Genomic DNA, 20,465 nt, shown 5'->3' with positions numbered 1-20,465 from the left:
TACCCTTACCCTGTGTGATCTTGGCTGACACCATCTCTGTGATCTGCGAAGTGAGCTTCTTCAGGAACTCCTCCGTGCCTACCTCGGCCAAGGACAGGTGGCCACAGGCCTCTGCTGCCGGGAGCTCTCCTGGGGGCCAGACCCTAGCTCAGCCAGCCGTGTGCTCCACAGATGTGCCCAAACACCCGCCTCCAGGCCCATCCTGGGCTTGGGGGTCAGAGGAGCCAAGGGACGCACAGACTTGGGCCAGAGCTGCCAGAAGCAGGGAAGGCTGACCACGACTAGGGGTCTCTTTGGCTCAAGGGCAACTGAGCCAAGGTGTGACTTAGGGGACCACAAACTCAGGGATGACAGTGGGGGCAGCAGGTGGCTGTGGGGAGAGCAGGCAGTCAGGGGAGAGCAGGTAGCCAGCATGGTTGCAAGGCGGTGGGCAGGGGCAGCTAAGGGCAAAGCTGGGTAAATGGTCAGGCTGGGGTTGGAGCTTGGAGCTGTGGGGTCCCCAGTGGGGTTTGTGCCACCTCCATTCCTATTGGCCACTTGGCCGCTGGTCTGGGAAGGGGCTCAGAAGGGACGGAGATCACAAGGAGCTCAGCCAGGAAGTATAATATGAGGGCAGGTTCTGGACACTGAAGGCAGGGGGCAGGACCCCCAAATTGTGGCCCGAGGGCTGGGGGGCCAGACCCCTGGCAGCTGTGGTTTGATGGCTTCAGGTTGACCTTGATGGAAGTGGGATCCTTTGCAGGTGTGAGGGGATGGGAGGAGTTGCTGGGGTTAAGGGGGAATGAGGGCAGCTTGGGATGGGGGCAGCACAGGGAAGGCAGGGATGGGTAAATTAACAAAGCAGGTCAGTGGAGAAGTGATCCCAAAGGTGGGCAATGGGTACATGGGGTGCACAGCTCCCTCCTCTCAACTTCCGTGCAGACTCAGTATTCTCCATAAAACAATTTTTTAAAGATGCCAAGGTGCTGGGGCCCTGTGCAGGTGGCCAGGAAGTGGCTGGACACGTCAGGGGGCAGGCACACTTAGAGACTGGGAGTAGGGGGACCCAGCTTGGGGGCAGGGGGAGAACCCCAGACAAAGTGGGGACCCTGCCGGCAGCATAGCCAGCACCCGCCTCCCCGAACTGCCCTAATGCCAGCCCTGACTCAGCAGCTGCCTGCTCCTAGGCGTCTGTACAGCCCCCTGGACATGAGCTCTAAGCCAAGGGCTAGCCCAGCCCAGGGGCCCCCGCGAGCTTCCACATCCTCGAGGGTCAGAAATGGCCCGGAGACCAACCAAACCTCAGAATTAGGCCCATAAGAGGGCAGGGAGGCCCAGCCCAGGGCGAGGCAAGCAGGTGTTCCTAGGGCCACACGGTCCAGAGGAGCCTCACGGTCCTGGGGCCTGCCAGCTGGGCAGCCTCCTCCACATCTCCTGTCCCCCACCCCGCACAGATGTGTGCCCACCCAGCCCGTACCTTTCCTCTGCCCAGCGAGGTCAGTGAAACCTGAAGGTTCCGACATCTGTTCGGAAACAGCTTGGATCCTAAAGGGGGAGGAGGTATCCTGAAGGGCCTGACAGAAAAGAGGGTCTGGGGGCAGTGGGCCTGGATGCCACAGGGCCCTGGGGAAGTCCTCTCTTTACAATGGGGACCCAAGCCACATGGCCCAAGAGGGGCAGAGCTGGGCTGGGATCTGTGATGGGGCTCCCTCCCCAGCAGCAGCACTGCCCCCCCCCCAGGGCCAGGACCCCACTCTCCCAGGACCTGCACTCCCAGGACCCGCACGCCCAGGACCTCACTCCTGGCCCCTCTGGCTCTTGAGCAGCCCCTCACTCACCCCTGCAGGAAGGTGGAGATGAGGGCCTCCTTCACCCTGGCCTGCTCCTCCGCCGCCCCAGTCTCCTTAGGTACTGTCAGGAGAACAGGGTGAGCGACCAGGCTGACACCTCATACCCTTGGGCTCTGATTCTGATCGGGACCCCTGCCAGGGATGCCTGGACCACCCCCCAGGGGGCCTTGGCCCTGTCATCTGGAGCCCCGAGGAAGACTGTGCCCGGTGTCCCAACTTGGCCCACGGTCATCCCACCACTGGTAGGGACGGGAATGGGGTCTGCACTTGACTCACCCGCCCTGGGAAGAGCTGAGAGGGACCCAGGAAGAAACCACTCAGGGCGGCAGGGTGTCTCTAGGAGGGTCTCAGCTAGCTGAGCGGAGCCCACAGGGTCGGGGGTGGGAGCTGGCCCATGAGCTCTGAGGCTGCACACTACCCACACTGCCCCTCTCCCACTCCTGGCTGGGTCACCCATGCCCACTCACAGCCAGAGACGTGCAAGCTTGCGGAACAGAGGGCCTGGCCAGCAGTGTTTGTGGCGATGCAGGTGTAGGTGCCCTGGTGCTGTCGGTCCACATCCAGAAGGACCAGGTTGTGCTGCTGGGCAGAGCTGGCCACGGTGTAGCCCGGCGTGTGGCGGCCGATCCACAGCACACCCTGCTCAGCCTCCTCCCGCAGCCAATGCACAGCTGGGGGTGGGTCTCCTGCAGGCAGGAGTATATGGTGGACAGTCTCCCCACACCAGGAGGGTGGCTCTGGGAGGCAGGGGTCACCTCTGAGCCTCCCTAGGAGGGTCCTGAGTGGGGGCAGGGAGGGGACCTCCCTGGGGGCTCTCCTGAGTGGGACAGAGAGGCAGGACATCTCACCTTCAACCTTCACTGAGAAGGTGATGCTGGAGCCCTTCTTCACCTTCTTGGAGGTGAACTTCTCCAGGAATCGGGGTGGCACCAGCTGTTGGTGTACATCTGGAGAGACATGGGGCGGCTGGTGGTAAACAATCACCAATGCAGAGCCCCAGTTCCACGTGGTCGTCCCCCTCACGCACCCTCACTGAACCTGTTCCCAGTGCCCACCCCACCCTCCCTCCCTCTGCCCTCTGGGGTCGGCTCACCAAATGCTGGCTTCTCTTCTGGTTCATTGGGGCCTGAAGAAAGCACAGAAGTCAGATCTACAGCACCAAGGTGCCCCCTCCCCTGAGTGGGCCTGCCTGGCAGGGTGTGAGTCCCGAGGGTGGCCCCGCCCACTCCTACACACAGCACCTTTCCTAAACCTGGCCATGCAGACATGGAATTCACACTCAGTCCCCACGGACCAGATGGAATGTTACCCATGCCCGCCCAGGAGTCTGGGGCGTTGCTCTGAAACCAACTCGGGGATGCTTGAGCTCAAAACACCACACTGAAGCAATGCCGCAGGCAGTGTTGGGTCCCTAGACCAGGGCAGATTTGGGCAAGACTTGGAATCACCTTGCAGTGCTCAGAACTTTGGAAAATAAGGAAGTTCAGACCTCTACTCCCCAAATTACTACCTGCCTCTTCCTCTGCAGTCTACGGAGGGCCCCATGTTTGCCTGGGCCTACTCCACCAGCTAGCTATCCTGCTTGCTGGTCAGTTTTCATGGGCCCCACGCCCTCTAAGGGCCCATGTTCTCTGGGAGCCAGCTTCTGGCCACCTGTGACTTCCGCACACAGGGGCAGTGACCACTGGGCCCTAGCTCTCAGGCTTGCCACAGCATGGTTTATAGGTGGACATCAACCTGGGTGTGGACACCAAGCTCTGCTGCATCCCTGAGCACCCACCTCGGACCAGCAGCCGAGCAGACGAGTAAGCAGCACCCACGGTGTTGCTGATGTAGGCCGAGTACTGGCCAGCATCCTCGCTGGTGACCGAGACAATCTCCAGGGTGTGCAGTGTCTTCCTGTCCGTCATGCAGATGTGTGCAGATGCAGTCAGGGGCTGCCCATCTTTGAACCAGTACAGTCGAGGCGTGGGGTAGCCTGGGGCCGCAGGGGGAGTGGTTAGCACCGGGCCACAGCCCAGTGGGCACCATGCCCTCCACAGGCCCTCAGAGACCCCTGGGTGATCTAACCCTAACCCTAACCCTCCCTCTGGTGGGAGGCAGCTCCTTGCCCTTCATCCCTCTCCCCCTTACCTTTCACCTTGAGCTGGAACTTGGCCAGACATGTGCCGGGGGCCACCTGGAGATCTTTCAGGTCCTCCACGACCTGCGGCAGCTGCCCCTCCTCTGAGGTAGACTCCGTGCCCTCCTGCTCCCGGCTGGCAGGGAGAACAAAGAAGGGGCAGATGCGAGATGGACCAGTGAGGGGTCCAGAACAGGAGGGGACCAGGGTCAAGTATGGATGGCTTCTGAGGTCTCCTCTTTCCTGGACAGAGACTGCTGTGGCCTGGTTGAAGGCTCCAGGATCTGGATTCTGTCAGTCCAAGCCAGCATTGCCACCCCCCACAAAGGGCCCAGGACCACCCCTGCATGGCCCCCTACCTGGACAGGTAGCCTCGGGCGCTGAAATAGGAAGAGGTTTCCGTGGCCTCCGCAGCCGTGTCGTAGTCGGTGCTGGTCACTGAGGATGAAGGGTGGAGCTGAAGCGAGGCCTGCACCCCATCTGCCCGGGGAACGGGTCCCACCCCAGAGGCTACCTGATTCTCACTGCACAGCCATTCCTGGGAGCCACTCACACTTCTGAGTCAGAAGGCATGGGGGACACAGCTATCCTGTGGCCCCTCCTTGTCCCCAGGCTGTTACCAGCCCATGTTTCCAGGCCTATAACTAACTACAAGACCCAACAAATTATAAATACTGGGCTTCACAAATAGGAGACAGTGGCAACAACAGCATCTTCCAGTTCCAGCCAACTAAGGAACAAGGATAACACAGGCCTCAAAACCAACAGCAGGGACTTCAACTTCTAGCCACAATGGAGAAGAGGGGCTGGATTTATCATCTGCTAAGGTCTGAATGTTGTGTCCCCCAAAAATTCATATGCTGAAGTCCTAACCCCCAACATGACGGTGTTTGGAGATGGGATCATTCTGAGGTGATCAGGCTTAGATGAGGTCATGAGGGTGGAGCCTCATGAATGGGATTAGTGCCCTTATAAGAAGAGACCCCTTGCCCCTTCCCCTATGTGAGAACACAGTGAGAGGATGGCCATCTGCAACTCAGAAGAGGGCTCTCACCAGCACCCAACCATGCTGGCACCCTGATTTCAGACTTCCAGTCTCCACAACTTTAAGCAATAAATTTCTCTTATTTAAGCTGCACAGTCTATGGTAGTTTGTTATAACAGCCTGAACTAAGACACTGGCCCCCTGAAACAACCAAAGGAAAACAAACACAATACACAAAACAATGGTTATGATGTTGTGATTTATAATAAGAAATATATGTTTGGTCTTCCTCCTGTTCCTGACTCAGAGCTCCTAAACCCTTGGAATTTCCTAAGTGAGGAGAGGCACAGAGGTGGGGTTTTTTATGTTAATGAAGTGATTTTCCAAAAGCCCCTAAGGATGGGGTCTGGTTGCCAGGGTAACCAACCATGTGACTAGAAGGTTGGGATCCCCTGACGTCCAGGGAGGGGAGAGGGGCTGGAGATTGAGTTCAATCCTAGGAATAAACCTACCTAAGGAGGCAAAAGACCTGTACACCGAAAACTATAAGATGATGATAAAGAAATCAAAGATGACACAAACAGATGGAGAGACATACCATGTTCTTGGACTGGAAGAATCAATATTGTCAAAATAACTATACTACCCAAAGCAATCTACATATTCAATGCAACCCCTGTCAAATTATCAATGGCATTTTTCACAGTAGAACAAAAAATTTTACAACTTGTATGGAAACACAAAAGACCTTGAATAGCAAAAGCAATCTTGAGGAAAAAAAAAAAAAACGGAGCGGGAGGAATCAGGCTCCCTGACTTCAGACTATACTACAGGGCTATGGTAGTCAAGACAGTATGGTACTAGTGCAAACACAGAAATATAGATCAATGGTACAGGAGAGAAAGCCCAGAGATAAACCCATGCACCTATGGTCAACTAATCTATGACAAAGGAGGCCAGAATATACAATGGAGAAAAGACAGCCTCTTCAATAAGTGGTGCTGGGAAAACTGGACAGGTACATGTAAAAGAGTGAAATTAGAACACTCCATAACACCATACACAAAAATAAACTCAAAATGGATTAAAGACCTAAATGTAAGGCCAGACACTATCAAACTCTCAGAGGAAAACATAGGCAGAACACTCTATGATATAAATCACAGCAAGATCTTTTTCAACCCACCTCCTAGAGTAACGAAAATAAAAACAAAAATAAACAAATGGGACCTAATTAAACTTAAAAGCTTTTGCACAGCAAAGGAAACCATAAACAAGACGAAAAGACAACACTCAGAATGGGAGAAAATATTTGCAAACGAAGCAACTGACAAAGGATTAATCCCCAAAATATACAAACAGCTCATGCAGCTCAATATCAAAAAAACAAACAACCCAATCAAAAAATGGGCAGAAGATCTAAATAGACATTTCACCAAAGAAGACATACAGATGGCCAAGAGGCACATGAAAAGATGCTCAACATCACTAGTCATTAGAGAAATGCAAATCAAAACTACAATGAGGTATCACCTCACACCTGTCAGAATGGCCTGCATCACAAAATCTATAAACAACAAATGCTGGAGAGGGTGTGGAGAATAGGGAACCCTCCTGCACTGTTGGTGGGAATGTAAATTGATGCAGCCACTATGGAGAACAGTATGGAGCTTCCTTAATAAACTAAAAATAGAACTACCATATGACCCAGCAATCCCACTCCTGGGCATATACCCTGAGAAAACCATAATTCAAAAAGACACATGCACCCCAATGTTCATTGCAGCACTATTTACAATAGCCAGGACATGGAAACAACTTAAATGTCCATCAACAGAGGAGTGGATAAAGAAGATGTGGTACATATGTACAATGGAATATTACTCAGCCATAAACAGGAACGAAATTGGGTCATTTGTAGAGACGTGGATGGACCTAGAGACTGTCATACAGAGTGAAGTAAGCCAGAAAGAGAAAAACAAATATCATATATAATGCATATATGTGGAATCTGAAAAAACTGTATAGACGATCTTATTTACAAAGCAGAAATAGAGACACAGACATAGAGAACAAACCTATGGATACCAAGGGGGAAAGGGAGGGTGGGATGAATTGGGAGATTGAGATTGACATATACACGCTATTGATACTATATATAAAATAGATAACTAAAGAGAACCTACTGCACAGCACAGGGAACTCTACTCAATGCTCTGTGGTGACCTAAATGGGAAGGAAACCCAAAAAAGAGGGTATATGTGTATATGTATAGCTGATTCACTTTGCTGTACAGTAGAAACTAACACAACACTGTAAAGCAACTATACTCCAATAAAAAATTTTTTTTAAATCACCAACGGTCAATGATTTAATCAGTTGTGCCTGTGTAATGAAGTCTCCATAAAATCCCAAAAGGATAGGGTTCAGAGAGCTTCCCGGCTGGTAAACACATGGACACTGGGGGAGAGTGGCATGCTTGGCCCTGCCCCTTCCCACGTGCCTTGCCTATACGTCTCTTCCATCTGGCTGCTCCTGAGTTATACCCTTTTATAATAAAGCACTGATCTAGTAAGTGAAATGTTTCTCTGAGTTCTGTGAGCCACTTTAGCAAATTATTAAAACCCAAGGAAGGGGGTCATTGGAACCTCTAATTTATAGCATGTTGGCCAGAAGCACAGGTGACAACCTGGACTTGCAGCTGATATCTGAAGTGGTGGGGGAGGCAGCCTTGTGGGACTGAGCCCTTAACCTATGGGATCTGATGCTATTTCCAGGTGGATGGTGTCAGAATTGAGTTGAACTGTAGGGCACTCGTCTGGTGTCTCAGAGAATTTCTTTCTGTGGGAAAAAAACCCACACACACATTGGAATTGGGTACAGAATCATCAGAATGGTTAAGATGAATGAAGGAGAGTGATGTATTAGAGATAGGAAACAACGGTGAGCCCTATAATTGCCCCAGCTTCCTGACTTAAGTTTACAGGAAAAGGAAACTGAGGCAGAGCCAGGCAGACCCTGAGTTGAGGAGACAGCTGATGTCCTGAGAGACAAAGGCAGCCTGTGCCCATGGAACAGAAAACCAGAGAAAAGAAAGCTGCACAGAGAGAGGGCCCTCTCCCTCGAGGATGCCACAGAACACTGATTGGCACATGCACACAGGAAAGAGCCATCTGAAAGCACTAGAGGAAGTAGTACCAGAGGAGCACGAGGGCTGGAATAATGTCTGTTTACAGTCAGATTAGAAACTTTCATAATTCACAGGGCATCAGGTTGAGTACTCAGGAACACTCTCACTTCAGCAGATGAAGATGATCAGCTTTGGACTGAGCACTGCCTTGGCCCCACATAACAAATCACACAAGCCAGACCCAAAAGGATCAAGCTGCTTCCAAGTAACACACTGTGTTGCTCAAGAAGACCTGCAGAAACACAAAATATCCAGCTCCCAACAGGGTTAAATTCACACTGTCAGGCATTCAGCCAAGACGGCCCGACATGCAAGGAGGCAGGAAACACACAACCTATAATGTGTAGAATAATCAATTGTCAAAACCAAGTCAGATTTGACACAGATGTTAGAACTGGGAGATAAGGACATTAACACAGGTATTAGAACTGTATTCCATGTGTTTGAAAAGTTAAGATGAGATATAGAACATATAAAAAAGACTCAAGTAGAACTTCTAGAGATAAACAATACAATGGATGGGATTGATAGCAGATTAGATACTACAAAAGAATAGTGAAAATAAAAGCATAGCAATAGAAACTATGAAAAATGAAATGCATAGAGAAAGAAGAATTTTATTAATAAAAATGGAAAAGGATTATTAGTAAGCTGTAGTACAACTTCAAGTGGCTCGATTATGTGTAACTTAACTTCCCAAATGAAGGGGAAAGAAAAAATAATTGAAGAAATAATGCCTCCCCCAAATTTCAAACTTAATGAAAACTATTAACCCAAAATTCCTAGAAGCTCAATTAACTGCACAAGGAATATAAATAAAGACAATTGCACCAAAGACTATGATCAAATTACTCAAAACCAATGATAAAAAAAGTCTTAAAAAGTATCCAGAGATCATGTTTGCAGAAATTGACAAGCTGATCCTAAAATTCATAAGAAAATGCAAGAGACTCAGGATGGTCATAAAATCTTGAACAAGAACCAAGTTGGCAGACCCACAGTTAAAAATTTCAAAACAATATTATACATGGTTACAATAGTCAAAACAGTGTGGTAATGGCATAATGACAGACATTTGGATGAAAGGAATAGAATTGCGAGTCAGAAATAAACCTACACATTTAATAGAAATTCGTTTCTGACAAGAGTTCCAAGACAATTTTATGAGGGAAAATAGTCTTTTCAACAAATAGTGCTGGGACAACTGGATTTCCACAGGAAAAAAGTGAATTGGGGCCCTTACCTCATACCATATACAAATATGAACTCAAAATGTACCAAAGACCTAAATATGAGAGAAGAAAGCATAAGCGTAAATCTTTATAACTTTGGATTAGACAGTGGTTTCTTAGACATGACAAGCACAAGAAACCAAAGAAAAAGTAGATAAACTATACTCCATCAAAATTTAAAACTTTTGTGCATCAAAGAACACTCAAGAAAGTGACAAGACAACCCACAGAATGGGAGAAAAGATTTGAAAATCATATATCTGAGACAACTAGGGCACGTGCTGGATGCTGGTGGGGGACCCCAATGCCCAAGGAGACAGGAAGAACCCTCAAGAAAACCAGCAGGACATGAGGGGACTGAGGGGGAGGAGAAGTGGAGGTTGGACAGGACCAGCGCCCCTGAGGTTTGGCTGAGAGGTGGGGAGGGGTTCCCATGCCTGGGGGGGACCCAAGGGGGCTTGGATCAGAGGGGAGTGGGCCCAGCGTTTCCCCTGCTCAATCGGCTGGGGACGTCTGCCCAGCTCTAGGGCCAGGTCCTATGCCCTCAGAGGTCCTCTCCAGGCCAGGTTGGTCCTGGGGATGTAGGAGGGGGGCCTGGGAGATCAGGAGAGGAAGGTGGGAGGGGCCTTCTGGGACCAGAGGAGCAGGAAAGGAGCAGAGGGAATTTGCCCCGCCCACTCGAACCAAGGAAGCCTGCTGGGCTCCAAGGTGGGGTCCCCCACCCCCTGAGACCAGAGGCAGGAGACACGCCTGGGCCCCTTCTGTTCTGTTGAGCCTAAGCCCCACACCCCACACCCCCCAGGGCCTTTTCCAGCCCTGTGGGTCCTAAGCATAGGCCCCACCCACCGCCTAAACCTCAACCCTGATTAGGCCCTGCCCTCCATAGCCAAGGCCTTTTCCACCTTTTTTTTTTTTCTCCTCCTCTTTTTTACTACTTTGATTCTGTTTTACCTTCCAGTTATTATTTCATCTATATTTTTATTTTTATATTTTTTCTAACATATCTGTTAGTTTCCTAGTCTAATTTTATTTTTTACTTTGTTATTGTTCTTTCTTTCTTTTTTTTTTTTTTTTGCTGTCCTGTGCGGCTTGCAGGATCTTGGGTTCACGAGCTGAAACTCCTGTGGTGGGAGGTTTGAGTCCGAACCACTGGACTAACAGAGGAACTCAGACCCCAGGGAATATGCCTCAGAGTGAGGTCTCCTGGAGGTCCTCCTCTCAGTGCCAAGACCCAGCTCTACCCAACAGCCTACAGACTTCAGCATTGGAAGCCTGAGGCCAAAAAACCAGTAAGACAGGAACACAATCCCACTCATAAAAAAAAAAAAAAAAAAGAGATGGCAAGAAAAATATGTCATGGATGAAGGAGCAAGGTAAAAACCTGCAAGACCAAATAAATGAAGAGGAAACAGGGAATCTAACTGAAAAAGAATTCAGAGTAATGATAGTAAAGATGATCCAGAATCTCGGAAATAGAATGGAGCCACGGATTGAGAAAATACAAAAAATGTTTAACAAAGATCTAGAAGAACTAAAGAACAAACAAACAGATGAACAACACAATAATTGAAATGAAAAATACACTAGAAGGAATCAATAACAGAATAACTGAGGCAGAAGAACGAATAAGTGAGCTGGATGACAGAATGGTGGAAATAACTGCCGAGGAGCAGAATAAAGAAAAAAGAATGAAAAGAATTGAAGACAATCTCAGAGACTTCTAGGACAACACTAAATGCACCAACATTCGAATATAGGGGTCCCAGAAGAAGAAGAGAAAAAGAAGGGGTCTGAGAAAATATTTGAAGAGATTATAGTGGAAAACTTCCCTAACATGGGAAAGGAAATAGTCACCCAAATCCAGGAAGCACAGAGAGTCCCATACAGGATAAACTCTAGGAGAAACACACCGAGACACATATTAATCAAGCTAACAAAAATTAAATTCAAAGAAAAAATATTAAAAGGGAAAAACAAAAAATAACATAAAAAGGAATCCCCATAAGGTTAACAGCTGATTTTTCAGCAGAAACCCTACAGGCCAGAAGGCAGTGGCAGGATATACTTAAAGTGATGAAAGAGAAAAACCTACAACCAAGATTACTCTACCCATCAATGATCTCATTCAGATTCAACAGAGAAATCAAAAGCTTTTCAGACAAGCAAAAGCTAAAAGAATTCAGCACCACCAAATCAGCTTTACAACAAAAGCTAAAGAAACTTCTCTAGGCAGGAAACACAAGAGAAGAAAAAGACCCACAAAAACAAACCCAAAACAATTAAGAAAATGGTAATAGGAACATACATATGGATAATAACCTTGAATGTAAATGGATTATATGCTCCAACCAAAAGACACAGACTGGCTGAATGGATACAAAAACAAGACCCATATATATGCTGTCTACAAGAGACCCAATTCAGACCTAGGGACACATACAGATTGAAAGTGAAGGGATGAAAAAAGATATTCCATGCAAGTGTAAATCAAAAGAAAGCTGGAGTAGCAATACTCATATCCAATAAAATAGACTTTCAAATAAAGACTGTTATAAGAGATAAGGAAGGACACTACATAATGATCAAGGGATCAATCCAAGAAGATGATATAACAATTGTAAATGTTTATGCACCCAACATAGGAGCACCTCCATACATAAGGCAAATACTAACAACCATGAAAGGGGAAATCGACAGTAACACAATTTTAGTAGGGGACTTTAACACCCCACTTACACCAATGGACAGATCATCCAAACAGAAAATAAATAAGGAAACACAAGCTTTAAATGACACAACAGGCCAGATAGATTTAACTGATATTTATAGAACATTCCACCCAAAAGTGGCAGAATACACTTTCTTCTCAAGGGCACATGGAACATTCTCCAGGGTAGATCACATCTTGGGTCACAAATCAAGCCTTGGAAAATTTAAGAAAATTGAAATCGTATCAAGCATCTTTTCTGACCACAACGCTATGAGATTGAAAATCAATTACAGGAAAAAATTGTAAAAACCACAAATACATGGAGGCTAAACAGTGCACTACTAAATAACCAAGAGATCAGTGAAGAAATCAAAGAAGAAATAAAAAAATACATAGAAACAAATGGCAACAAAAATACAACCACCCAAAACCTATGGGGCACAGCAAAAGCAGTTCTAAGAGGGAAGTTTATGGCAATTCAATCTCACCTCAAGAAACAAGAAAAATCTCGAATAAACAATCTAACCCTAACCTAAAGCAACTAGAGAAGGAAGAACAAAGAAAACCCAAAGTCAGTAGAAGGAAAGAAATCACAAAGATCAGAGCAGAAATAAGTAGAAATGAAGAAAACAATAGCAAAGATCAATAAAACTAAAAGCTGGTTCTTTGAGAAGATAAACAAAATTGATAAACCCTTAGCCAGACTCATCAAGAAAAAAAGGGAGAGGACACAAATCAATAAAATTAGAAATGAAAAAGGAGAAATCACAACTGACACCACAGAAATACAAAGGATTATAGGAGACTATTACAAACAACTATATGCCAATAAAATGGACAACCATGAAGAAATGGACAAATTCTTGGAAAAGTACAATTTTCCATGACTGAACCAGGAAAAATTAGAAAATATAAACAGACCTATCACAAGTAATGAAATTGAAACTGTGATTGAAAATCTTCCAACAAACAAAAGCCCAGGACCAGATGGCTTCACAGGCGAATTCTATCAAACATTTAGAGAAGAGCTAACACCGATCCTTCTCAAACTCTTCCAAAAAATTGCAGAGGGAGGAACACTCTCAAATTCATTCTACAAAGCCACCATCACCCTGATACCAAAACCAGAAAAAGATATCACAAAAAAGAAAATTATAGACCAGCATCACTGATGAACATAGATGCAAAAATCCTGAACAAAATACTAGCAAACAGCATCCAACAACATATTAAAAGGATCATACACCATTATCAAGTGGGATATATCCCAGGGATGCAAGCGTTCTTCAATATATGCAAATCAATGTGATACACCATATTAACAAATTAAGAAATAAATACCATATGATCATCTCAATAGATGCAGAAAAAGCTTCTGACAAAATCCCACACCCATTTGTAATAAAAACTCTCCAGAAAATGGGCATAGAGGGAACCTACCTCAACATAATAAAGGCCATATATGACAAACCCACAGCAAACATCATACTCAATGGTGAAAAACTGAAAGCATTTCCACTAAGGTCAGGAACAAGACAAGGATGTCCACTCTTGCCACTCGTATTCAACATAGTTTTGGAAGTCTTAGCCACAGCAATCAAAGAAGAAAAAGAAATAAAAGGAATACAAATTGGAAAAGAAAAAGTAAAACTGTCACTGCAGATGGCATGATACTATACATAGAGAATCCTAAAGCTGCCACCAGAAAACTACTAAAACTAATCAATGAATTTGGTAAAGTAGCAGGATACAAAATTAATGCACAGAAATCTCTGGCATTCCTATACAATAACAACAAAAAATCAGAAAGAGAAATTAAGGAAACAATCCCACTTACCATTGCAACAAAAGGAATAAAATACCTAGGAATAAACCTACCTAAGGAGGAAAAAGACTTGTACTCAGAAAACTGTAAAACAGTGATGAAAGAAATCAAAGATGACATAAACAGATGGAGAAATATACCATGTTCTTGGATTGGAAGAATCGATATTGTCAAAATTTGTCAATATTGTCAAAATCAATATTGTCAAAATACTACCCAAAGCAATCTACAGATTCAATGCAATCCCTATCAAACTACCTACCAATAGCATTCTTCATAGAATTAGAACAAAAAATTTTACAATTCGTATGGAAACACAAAAGATCCCGAATAGCCAAAGCAATCTTGAGAAAGAGAAACAGAGCTGGAGGAATCAGGGTCCCTGACTTCAAACTATACTACAAAGCTACAGTAATCAACGCAGTATGGTACTGGCACAAAAACCGAAATATAGATCAATGGTACAGGAGAGAAAGCCCAGAGATAAACCCACACACATATGGTTACCTAATTTACGATAAAGGAGGCAAGAGCATACAATGAGAAAAGACAGCCTCTTCAATAAGTGGTGCTGGGAAAACTGGACAGCTACATGTAAAAGAATGAAATTAGACACTACCTAACACCATACACAAAAATAAACTCCAAAAGGATTAAAGACCTAAATGTAAGACCAGACACTATAAAACTGTTAGAGGAAAACATAGGCAGAACACTCTATGATATAAATCACAGCAAGATCTTTTACGACCCACCTCCTAGAGTAACGAAAATAAAAACAAAAATAAACAAATGGGACCTAATTAAACTTAAAAGCTTTTGCACAGCAAAGGAAACCATAAACAAGATGAAAAGACAACCCTCAGAATGGGAGAAAATATTTGCAAATGAAACAATGGACAAAGGATTAATCCCCAAAATATACAAACAGCTCATGGAGCTCAATATCAAAAAACCAAATAATTCAATTAAAAAATGGGTGGAAGACCTAAATAGACATTTCACTAAAGAAGACACACAGATAGCCAAGAGGCACGTGAAAAGATGCTCAACATCACTAATTATTAGAGAAATGCAAATCAAAAATACAATGAGGTATCCCCTCACACCAGTCAGAATGGCCATTACCAAAAAGTTTAGAAACAATAAATGCTGGAAAGGGTGTGGTGAAAAAGGAACCCTCCTGCACTGTTGGTGGGAATGTAAATTGATACAACCACTATGGAGAACAGTAAGGAGGTTCCTTATAAAACTAAAAATAGAACTACTTTATGACCCAGCAATCCCACTACTGGGCATATACCCTGAGAAAACCATAATTCAAAAAGAGACATGTACCACAATGTTCACTGCAGCACTATTTACAATAGCCAGGACATGGAAACAACCTAAATGTCCATTGACAGATGAATGGATAAAGAAGATGTGGCACATATATACAATGGAATATTACTCAGCCATAAAAAGAAACGAAATTGAATTATTTGTAGTGAGGTGGATGGACCTAGAGTCTGTCTTACAGAGTGAAGTAAGTCAGAGAGAGAAAAACAAATACCATATGCTAACACATATATACGGAATCTAAAAAAGAAAAAAATGGTACTGATGAACCTAGTGGCAGGACAGGAATAAAGACATAGACATAGTGAATGGACTTGAGGACACGGAGCGGGGAGGGGGAAGCTGGGGCAAAGTGAGAGTAGCATTGACATATATACACTACCGAATGTAAAATAGTTAGCTAGTGGGAAGCAGCAGCATAGCACAGGGAGATCAGCTCGGTGCTTTGCAATGACCTAGAGAGGTGGAATAGGGAGGGTGGGAGGGAGACTCAAGAGGGAGGGGTTATGGGGATACATGTATGCATATGGCTGATTCACTTTGTTGTAAAACATAAACTAACACAGTATTGTGAAGCAACTGTACTCCAATAAAGATCTATTACAAAAAAAAAAGAAAAAGAAAATCATATACCTGATAAGGATCTATCAATAGTACTCAGAATATACAAAAAACTCTTACAACTCAAAATTTAAAAAACAAATAATCTAATTTTAAAATGGACAAAGGATTTCTCCAAAAAAAAGATACACAAATGGCCAATAAGAACATGAAAAGATGCTCAATATCATTAGTCAGTAGGGAAACGCAAATCAAAACCACAATGAGATACCACTTCACATCCATTAGGACGACTATAATTGAAAAGATGAACAAAAACAAGTGATGGCAAAGATGTAGGGAAATTGGAACCTTTGTACACTGCTGGCAGAAATGTAAAATGGTGCAGCTGCTGTGTAAAAGAGTTTGTCGGTTCTTCTAAAAGTTAAACATAGAGTTTACCATCTGACCCAGCAATTCCACTCCTAGGTATAGATCCAAGAGAAATGAAAACGTATGTCCACACAAAAACTTGCACATGAATGTTCATAGCAGCATTACTCATAGTAGCCATAAACCAATGGATAAACGTCATCCAATGAATGGATAAATCGTCCATATACAGTGAAATATTTTTCAGCCATGAAAAGGAATGGAGCACTGATATTTATTACGTGGATAGACCTTGGAAACAAGCTCAGTAATAGAAACCAGACATAAAAAGCCACATACTGTATAATTCCATTTACATGGAAAGTTCAGAATAGGCAAACCCACACAGACAGAAAACAGATTAGTGGTTGCCAGGGGCTGGGGGAGGGGGAATGGGGAGTGACAGTCAATAGGTACGGGGTTTCTTTCTGGGATGATGAAAATGTTCTGGAATTAGATGGTAGCATAACCTTGTGAATATATTAAAAACCACTGAATTATACATTTTTAAATGGTGAATTTTATGGTGTGCAAATATCTAAAAACTTTTAAATCCCAATAGAAAAGATAAGTTATGTACAGAGAAACAAAGATAAGAACGACATCATATTTCTCATTGGAAAGAATGCAAGCTAATAGATGGTGGAGCAACATCTTTAAAGTATGGAAAGAAAAAACTGTCCTAGAAAAAATATCCTAAAGAAAAGCAAAATAAAGACATTTTTCAGATATACCCACACTACAAAAATTGCTAAAATATGTCCTTCAGGCAGAAAGAAAGTGTTACGAGATAGAAATCTAGACCTACATAGCAAAATAAAGAGCTTGGAAATGGAAATACTTAGGTAAATATAGAAAATATCGTCTTATTTAAGATAATAGACTTGTTGTTATATTTAATAGTTTTATTTTCCTTTTTGTTGAGAGAATTATAGATTCTCATGCTGTTCTAAGAGATAATACAGACATCCCATTTACTCTTCACCCAGTTTCCAGCGATGTTAACTTGTCTCATAGCTATAAAAGGTGACATTGCTATGATCCCTCGATCTTGTTCAGATTTCACAAGTTTCACACGAACTCCATTGAGTATATGTGTGTTTGTTTAACTTTATGCAATAAAATGAAATTTTATCAGAATTGTTGCACATGTTAATAATTTGTTCCTTTTCTTTGCCAAGTAGTATTCCATAGAATAGCCATACCACAGTTTAACAGTTGGGTCATTACCAGTTTTTGGCTATTGGGAATAAGGCTGCTATGAGTATTTGGGCACAGGTTTTATTATGAATTTGAGTTTTTATTTCTCTGGGATAAATAACAAAAAAGGCAATTGTTAGATCATACAGTAACTACATAGTTTTGTGAGCAACTGCAAACTGTTTTTCAGAGTGGCTGCACCATGTTACACTCTCACCAGCAATGCATGAGAGATCCCATGAGGGAAATGGAAATAAAAACAGGCACATCTTCCAGGTGCTTCTTTGCCGTCTGTATGTCCTCTCTCTTGAAATGTATGGAAAGGTCTTTTGCCCCTATTCTAAGTGGATTTTTAAAAAATTTTTATTGTTCAATTTTGAGCTTTCCTTTACATATTTTTTAGTCCTTTATAAGATATGTGATTTGCAGGTATTTTCTCCCAGCCCATAGCTTTTCATCCTCAACACCTGGTCTTTCTCAGAGCAAAAGGTTTTAACTCTGAGGAGGTCCAGTTTACCAATTTTTCCTTTTATGGGTCAAGTCTAAGCAGTCTTTTCCTAGCCCTAGGTCCTGAGGATCTCCTCCTACTTTTTTCTAAAAAAGCTTCAGCTTCAGCTCCAGCTTCATATTTTACATTTAAGTATTTAATCCATTTTGAGCTAATTTTCACATAAGGTCAAAGTTCATATTTTTGCCTACGAGTGTTCAAATTACTCCAGCACCATTTGAAATTCCATCCTTGAATCTGAAATTCTATCCTTACTCCATTTAATTGCTTTTGCATTTTTGTCAAAAATCAGATGGATATATTTGTACTGAAGCTGTCTAGGGCCCGCCAGGAATCAGGGACAAAGACCAAATATATATTTCTTATTGTGCCACGGTGCCGTTAACCACCCACTGTGCCCATGGGGTACCTCCAAACCTTTCCAGGTACCTCCCCAGCCCAGCCACCTCTCAAGGGGGCTCCAAGAGAACACTCTATCCTCCACAAGACATTCCAGCCCCAGATCCTGCCTGGCCTGAGGCCAATGGTCTCCAGCACTGCCTCGCCCAGCCAGGATCCCACCCTGAACCATCAAACCTGACCGAGCACTCACGGTCCACACGGAGCTCCGCTTTGGTAGAGGACACACCCACGCTGTTCTCAGCCAGGCAGCGGTAGACACCCATGTCTGCTGGCACCACAGCTGTGATGATGAGCTGGTGGCCGCCCTGCTGGTCCTCACTGATCATGTAGTGGTCATCCTCCTCCAGCACCCTCCCGTCCTTGAACCAGCGCACACTGGGCACGGGCTGGCCTGTCACCACACAGTCAAAGCTCACGGGGTACCCATCCAGCACCTCCTGATTCTGTAGCTCAGTCAGGAACACAGGGGCTGGGAGGGATGGGCAGGGCATACGACACGTTAGCCTCAGGCTCCCCCAAGTTGCCCCAGCTGCCAGCGGTTCAATGTGCGTGATCTGCACGGCACCCATTCACATGAGTGCTCACAGAATGGGCGGCGAAACAGAACTCTGTCTCTGCCAACTGAGCTCTTCCCTCCTCCCCATGCTCTAGAAGAATCCTCTCTTTGTTAGCCTGGTTCCCAAGCTACCATGAGGCCAGAGAGATAGCAGACAGGAAATGGGGAGGAAGCGGAAGTAAAGGGAAGACCAAGGTCGGTTGTCTGGGATTGGAAGCAAGCTAGTAGCTCAGAATTAAAGAGGAGGAATGATGCTGTGGGTTATTAATGATACTCCCTTTGTTGTTCCTAGGGAGATGCAAGTAAACAGTGAAATGACTTTTTAATTAACTTTAGTTGCTGGAGTGGGAAATGGGGTTCAGGCTGGACTATGTGGAACCCCACCTTTTATACAGATTATATCTGAAACCCTCATGGGGGAAAAAATAACCCTAAACTCTAGGATGCCAGTATTCCCGAATCCATTTCACAGAACAGAACTCTGAGGTTCCAAGAGGCTAACCAGTAGCAGGCAGAGCTGGGATTTAAATTGAGCTCTGTCTAACCCCAAAGTCAGGGCTCCTCCCAGCTCAGTGGGCTGCATCTGCGAACAGCCAGAAGCTAAAGCCCCTTGAGCTAAACCTCCTTGAGTTTTCAGCTGACCCTGGTCACCGCTGCTGCCTTCGCTCTTCCTCTCCCCTCACCCCTGACCCAGGCAGCTTGCAAACTCACCTGCCTCTGCGGCCAGTACTGGCTCCGGAGGCGCTGCAGGGGCGGGGGCCGCCTTGCCAATGCGCATCTCCACCCCATGCGGCCCCTGCTCTGACAGGCTGATGTCCACTCTGTTGTCCAGCGTGCCAAACATGTCCTGGAAGCAGGTGGCTGCCCGCCGGGCCTCGGCAAGCGCCTCGAAGCGGATGCAGATGGACTGTTCATCTTCGCGGTATGTCTCCCTGTCCCCAGGCTCCTCGGGCTCCGCCTTGCCCTCGTCAGCACTGAAGATCTCCTCATCTGAAACCTCCGCCGGGCCCTTCGTGCGGAAGAGGCGGTACAGCCGCCGGGCGGCCCGGCGGAGGGTGTCACCCAGCTCACTCCCGGAGGAACTCTCGGTCTCACTCTCCGTCCCACTGACCGCCACACAGGCGCTGTGGGCCACACGGCCAAACCTGTTGCTCACCTGACAGGTATAGTGGCCAGCGTCGGCCCGGCCCAGGCTAGTGACCAGCAGAGAGCAGGTGCCATCCCCAAGCTGGTCAATGTGGTGGTGCCGGCCATCAGTCAGCTCCACACCGTCCTTCAGCCAGCGGGCACGCACATCTGTCTTGCTGGACACTACACACTCCAGATGCAGGACATCTCCCACCTGTGCCACGGTGTCCCCAAACGTGCGGCAGAACACAGGCCCCTCCTGCTGCTGCATCTCCTTCCGGACCTTATAACCCTTGAAGGCAGCCTGGATCTTCACTGCTGCCTTGTCCATGGATAGGTCACCCAAGTCCCCAACGCTCAGGTCTCCTGGTGGTGGGGGTACTGAAGCTGGCTTCTCCTGCTGCTTTTGTGGCTTCCCAGAAGGGGCTGCTGGGGCCTCAACCTGTGTGCACAGATAAGGTGGGG

The 20,465-nt window shown here is 45.7% G+C and overlaps 1 protein-coding gene across 16 annotated transcripts in view; it reads right to left on the bottom strand.

The window, feature by feature from the left end:
- Positions 1-20,465, bottom strand: part of OBSCN (obscurin, cytoskeletal calmodulin and titin-interacting RhoGEF) — a 245,238-nt gene that overhangs the window by 35,472 nt on the left and 189,301 nt on the right. For all 16 annotated transcript variants that reach the window (XM_082379271.1, XM_082379281.1, XM_082379280.1 and 13 more), the window contains 11 exons: positions 19,584-20,442; positions 18,507-18,785; positions 4,311-4,389; positions 3,963-4,087; positions 3,610-3,807; positions 2,923-2,955; positions 2,678-2,776; positions 2,297-2,515; positions 1,818-1,890; positions 1,457-1,524; positions 10-129 (listed from right to left, as the gene is read on the bottom strand). In XM_082379271.1, coding sequence (XP_082235397.1) covers positions 10-129; positions 1,457-1,524; positions 1,818-1,890; positions 2,297-2,515; positions 2,678-2,776; positions 2,923-2,955; positions 3,610-3,807; positions 3,963-4,087; positions 4,311-4,389; positions 18,507-18,785; positions 19,584-20,442 — 2,152 coding nt within the window. The remainder of the gene's footprint in view (positions 1-9; positions 130-1,456; positions 1,525-1,817; positions 1,891-2,296; positions 2,516-2,677; positions 2,777-2,922; positions 2,956-3,609; positions 3,808-3,962; positions 4,088-4,310; positions 4,390-18,506; positions 18,786-19,583; positions 20,443-20,465) is intronic.

This window comes from Balaenoptera borealis (genome assembly GCF_965194805.1).
Source record: "Balaenoptera borealis genome assembly, chromosome: 2".
Taxonomy (NCBI): Eukaryota; Metazoa; Chordata; class Mammalia; order Artiodactyla; family Balaenopteridae; genus Balaenoptera; species Balaenoptera borealis.
The sequence above is the reverse complement of the archived record's forward strand: the minus strand, read 5'-3'. Positions and strand labels throughout refer to the sequence as shown.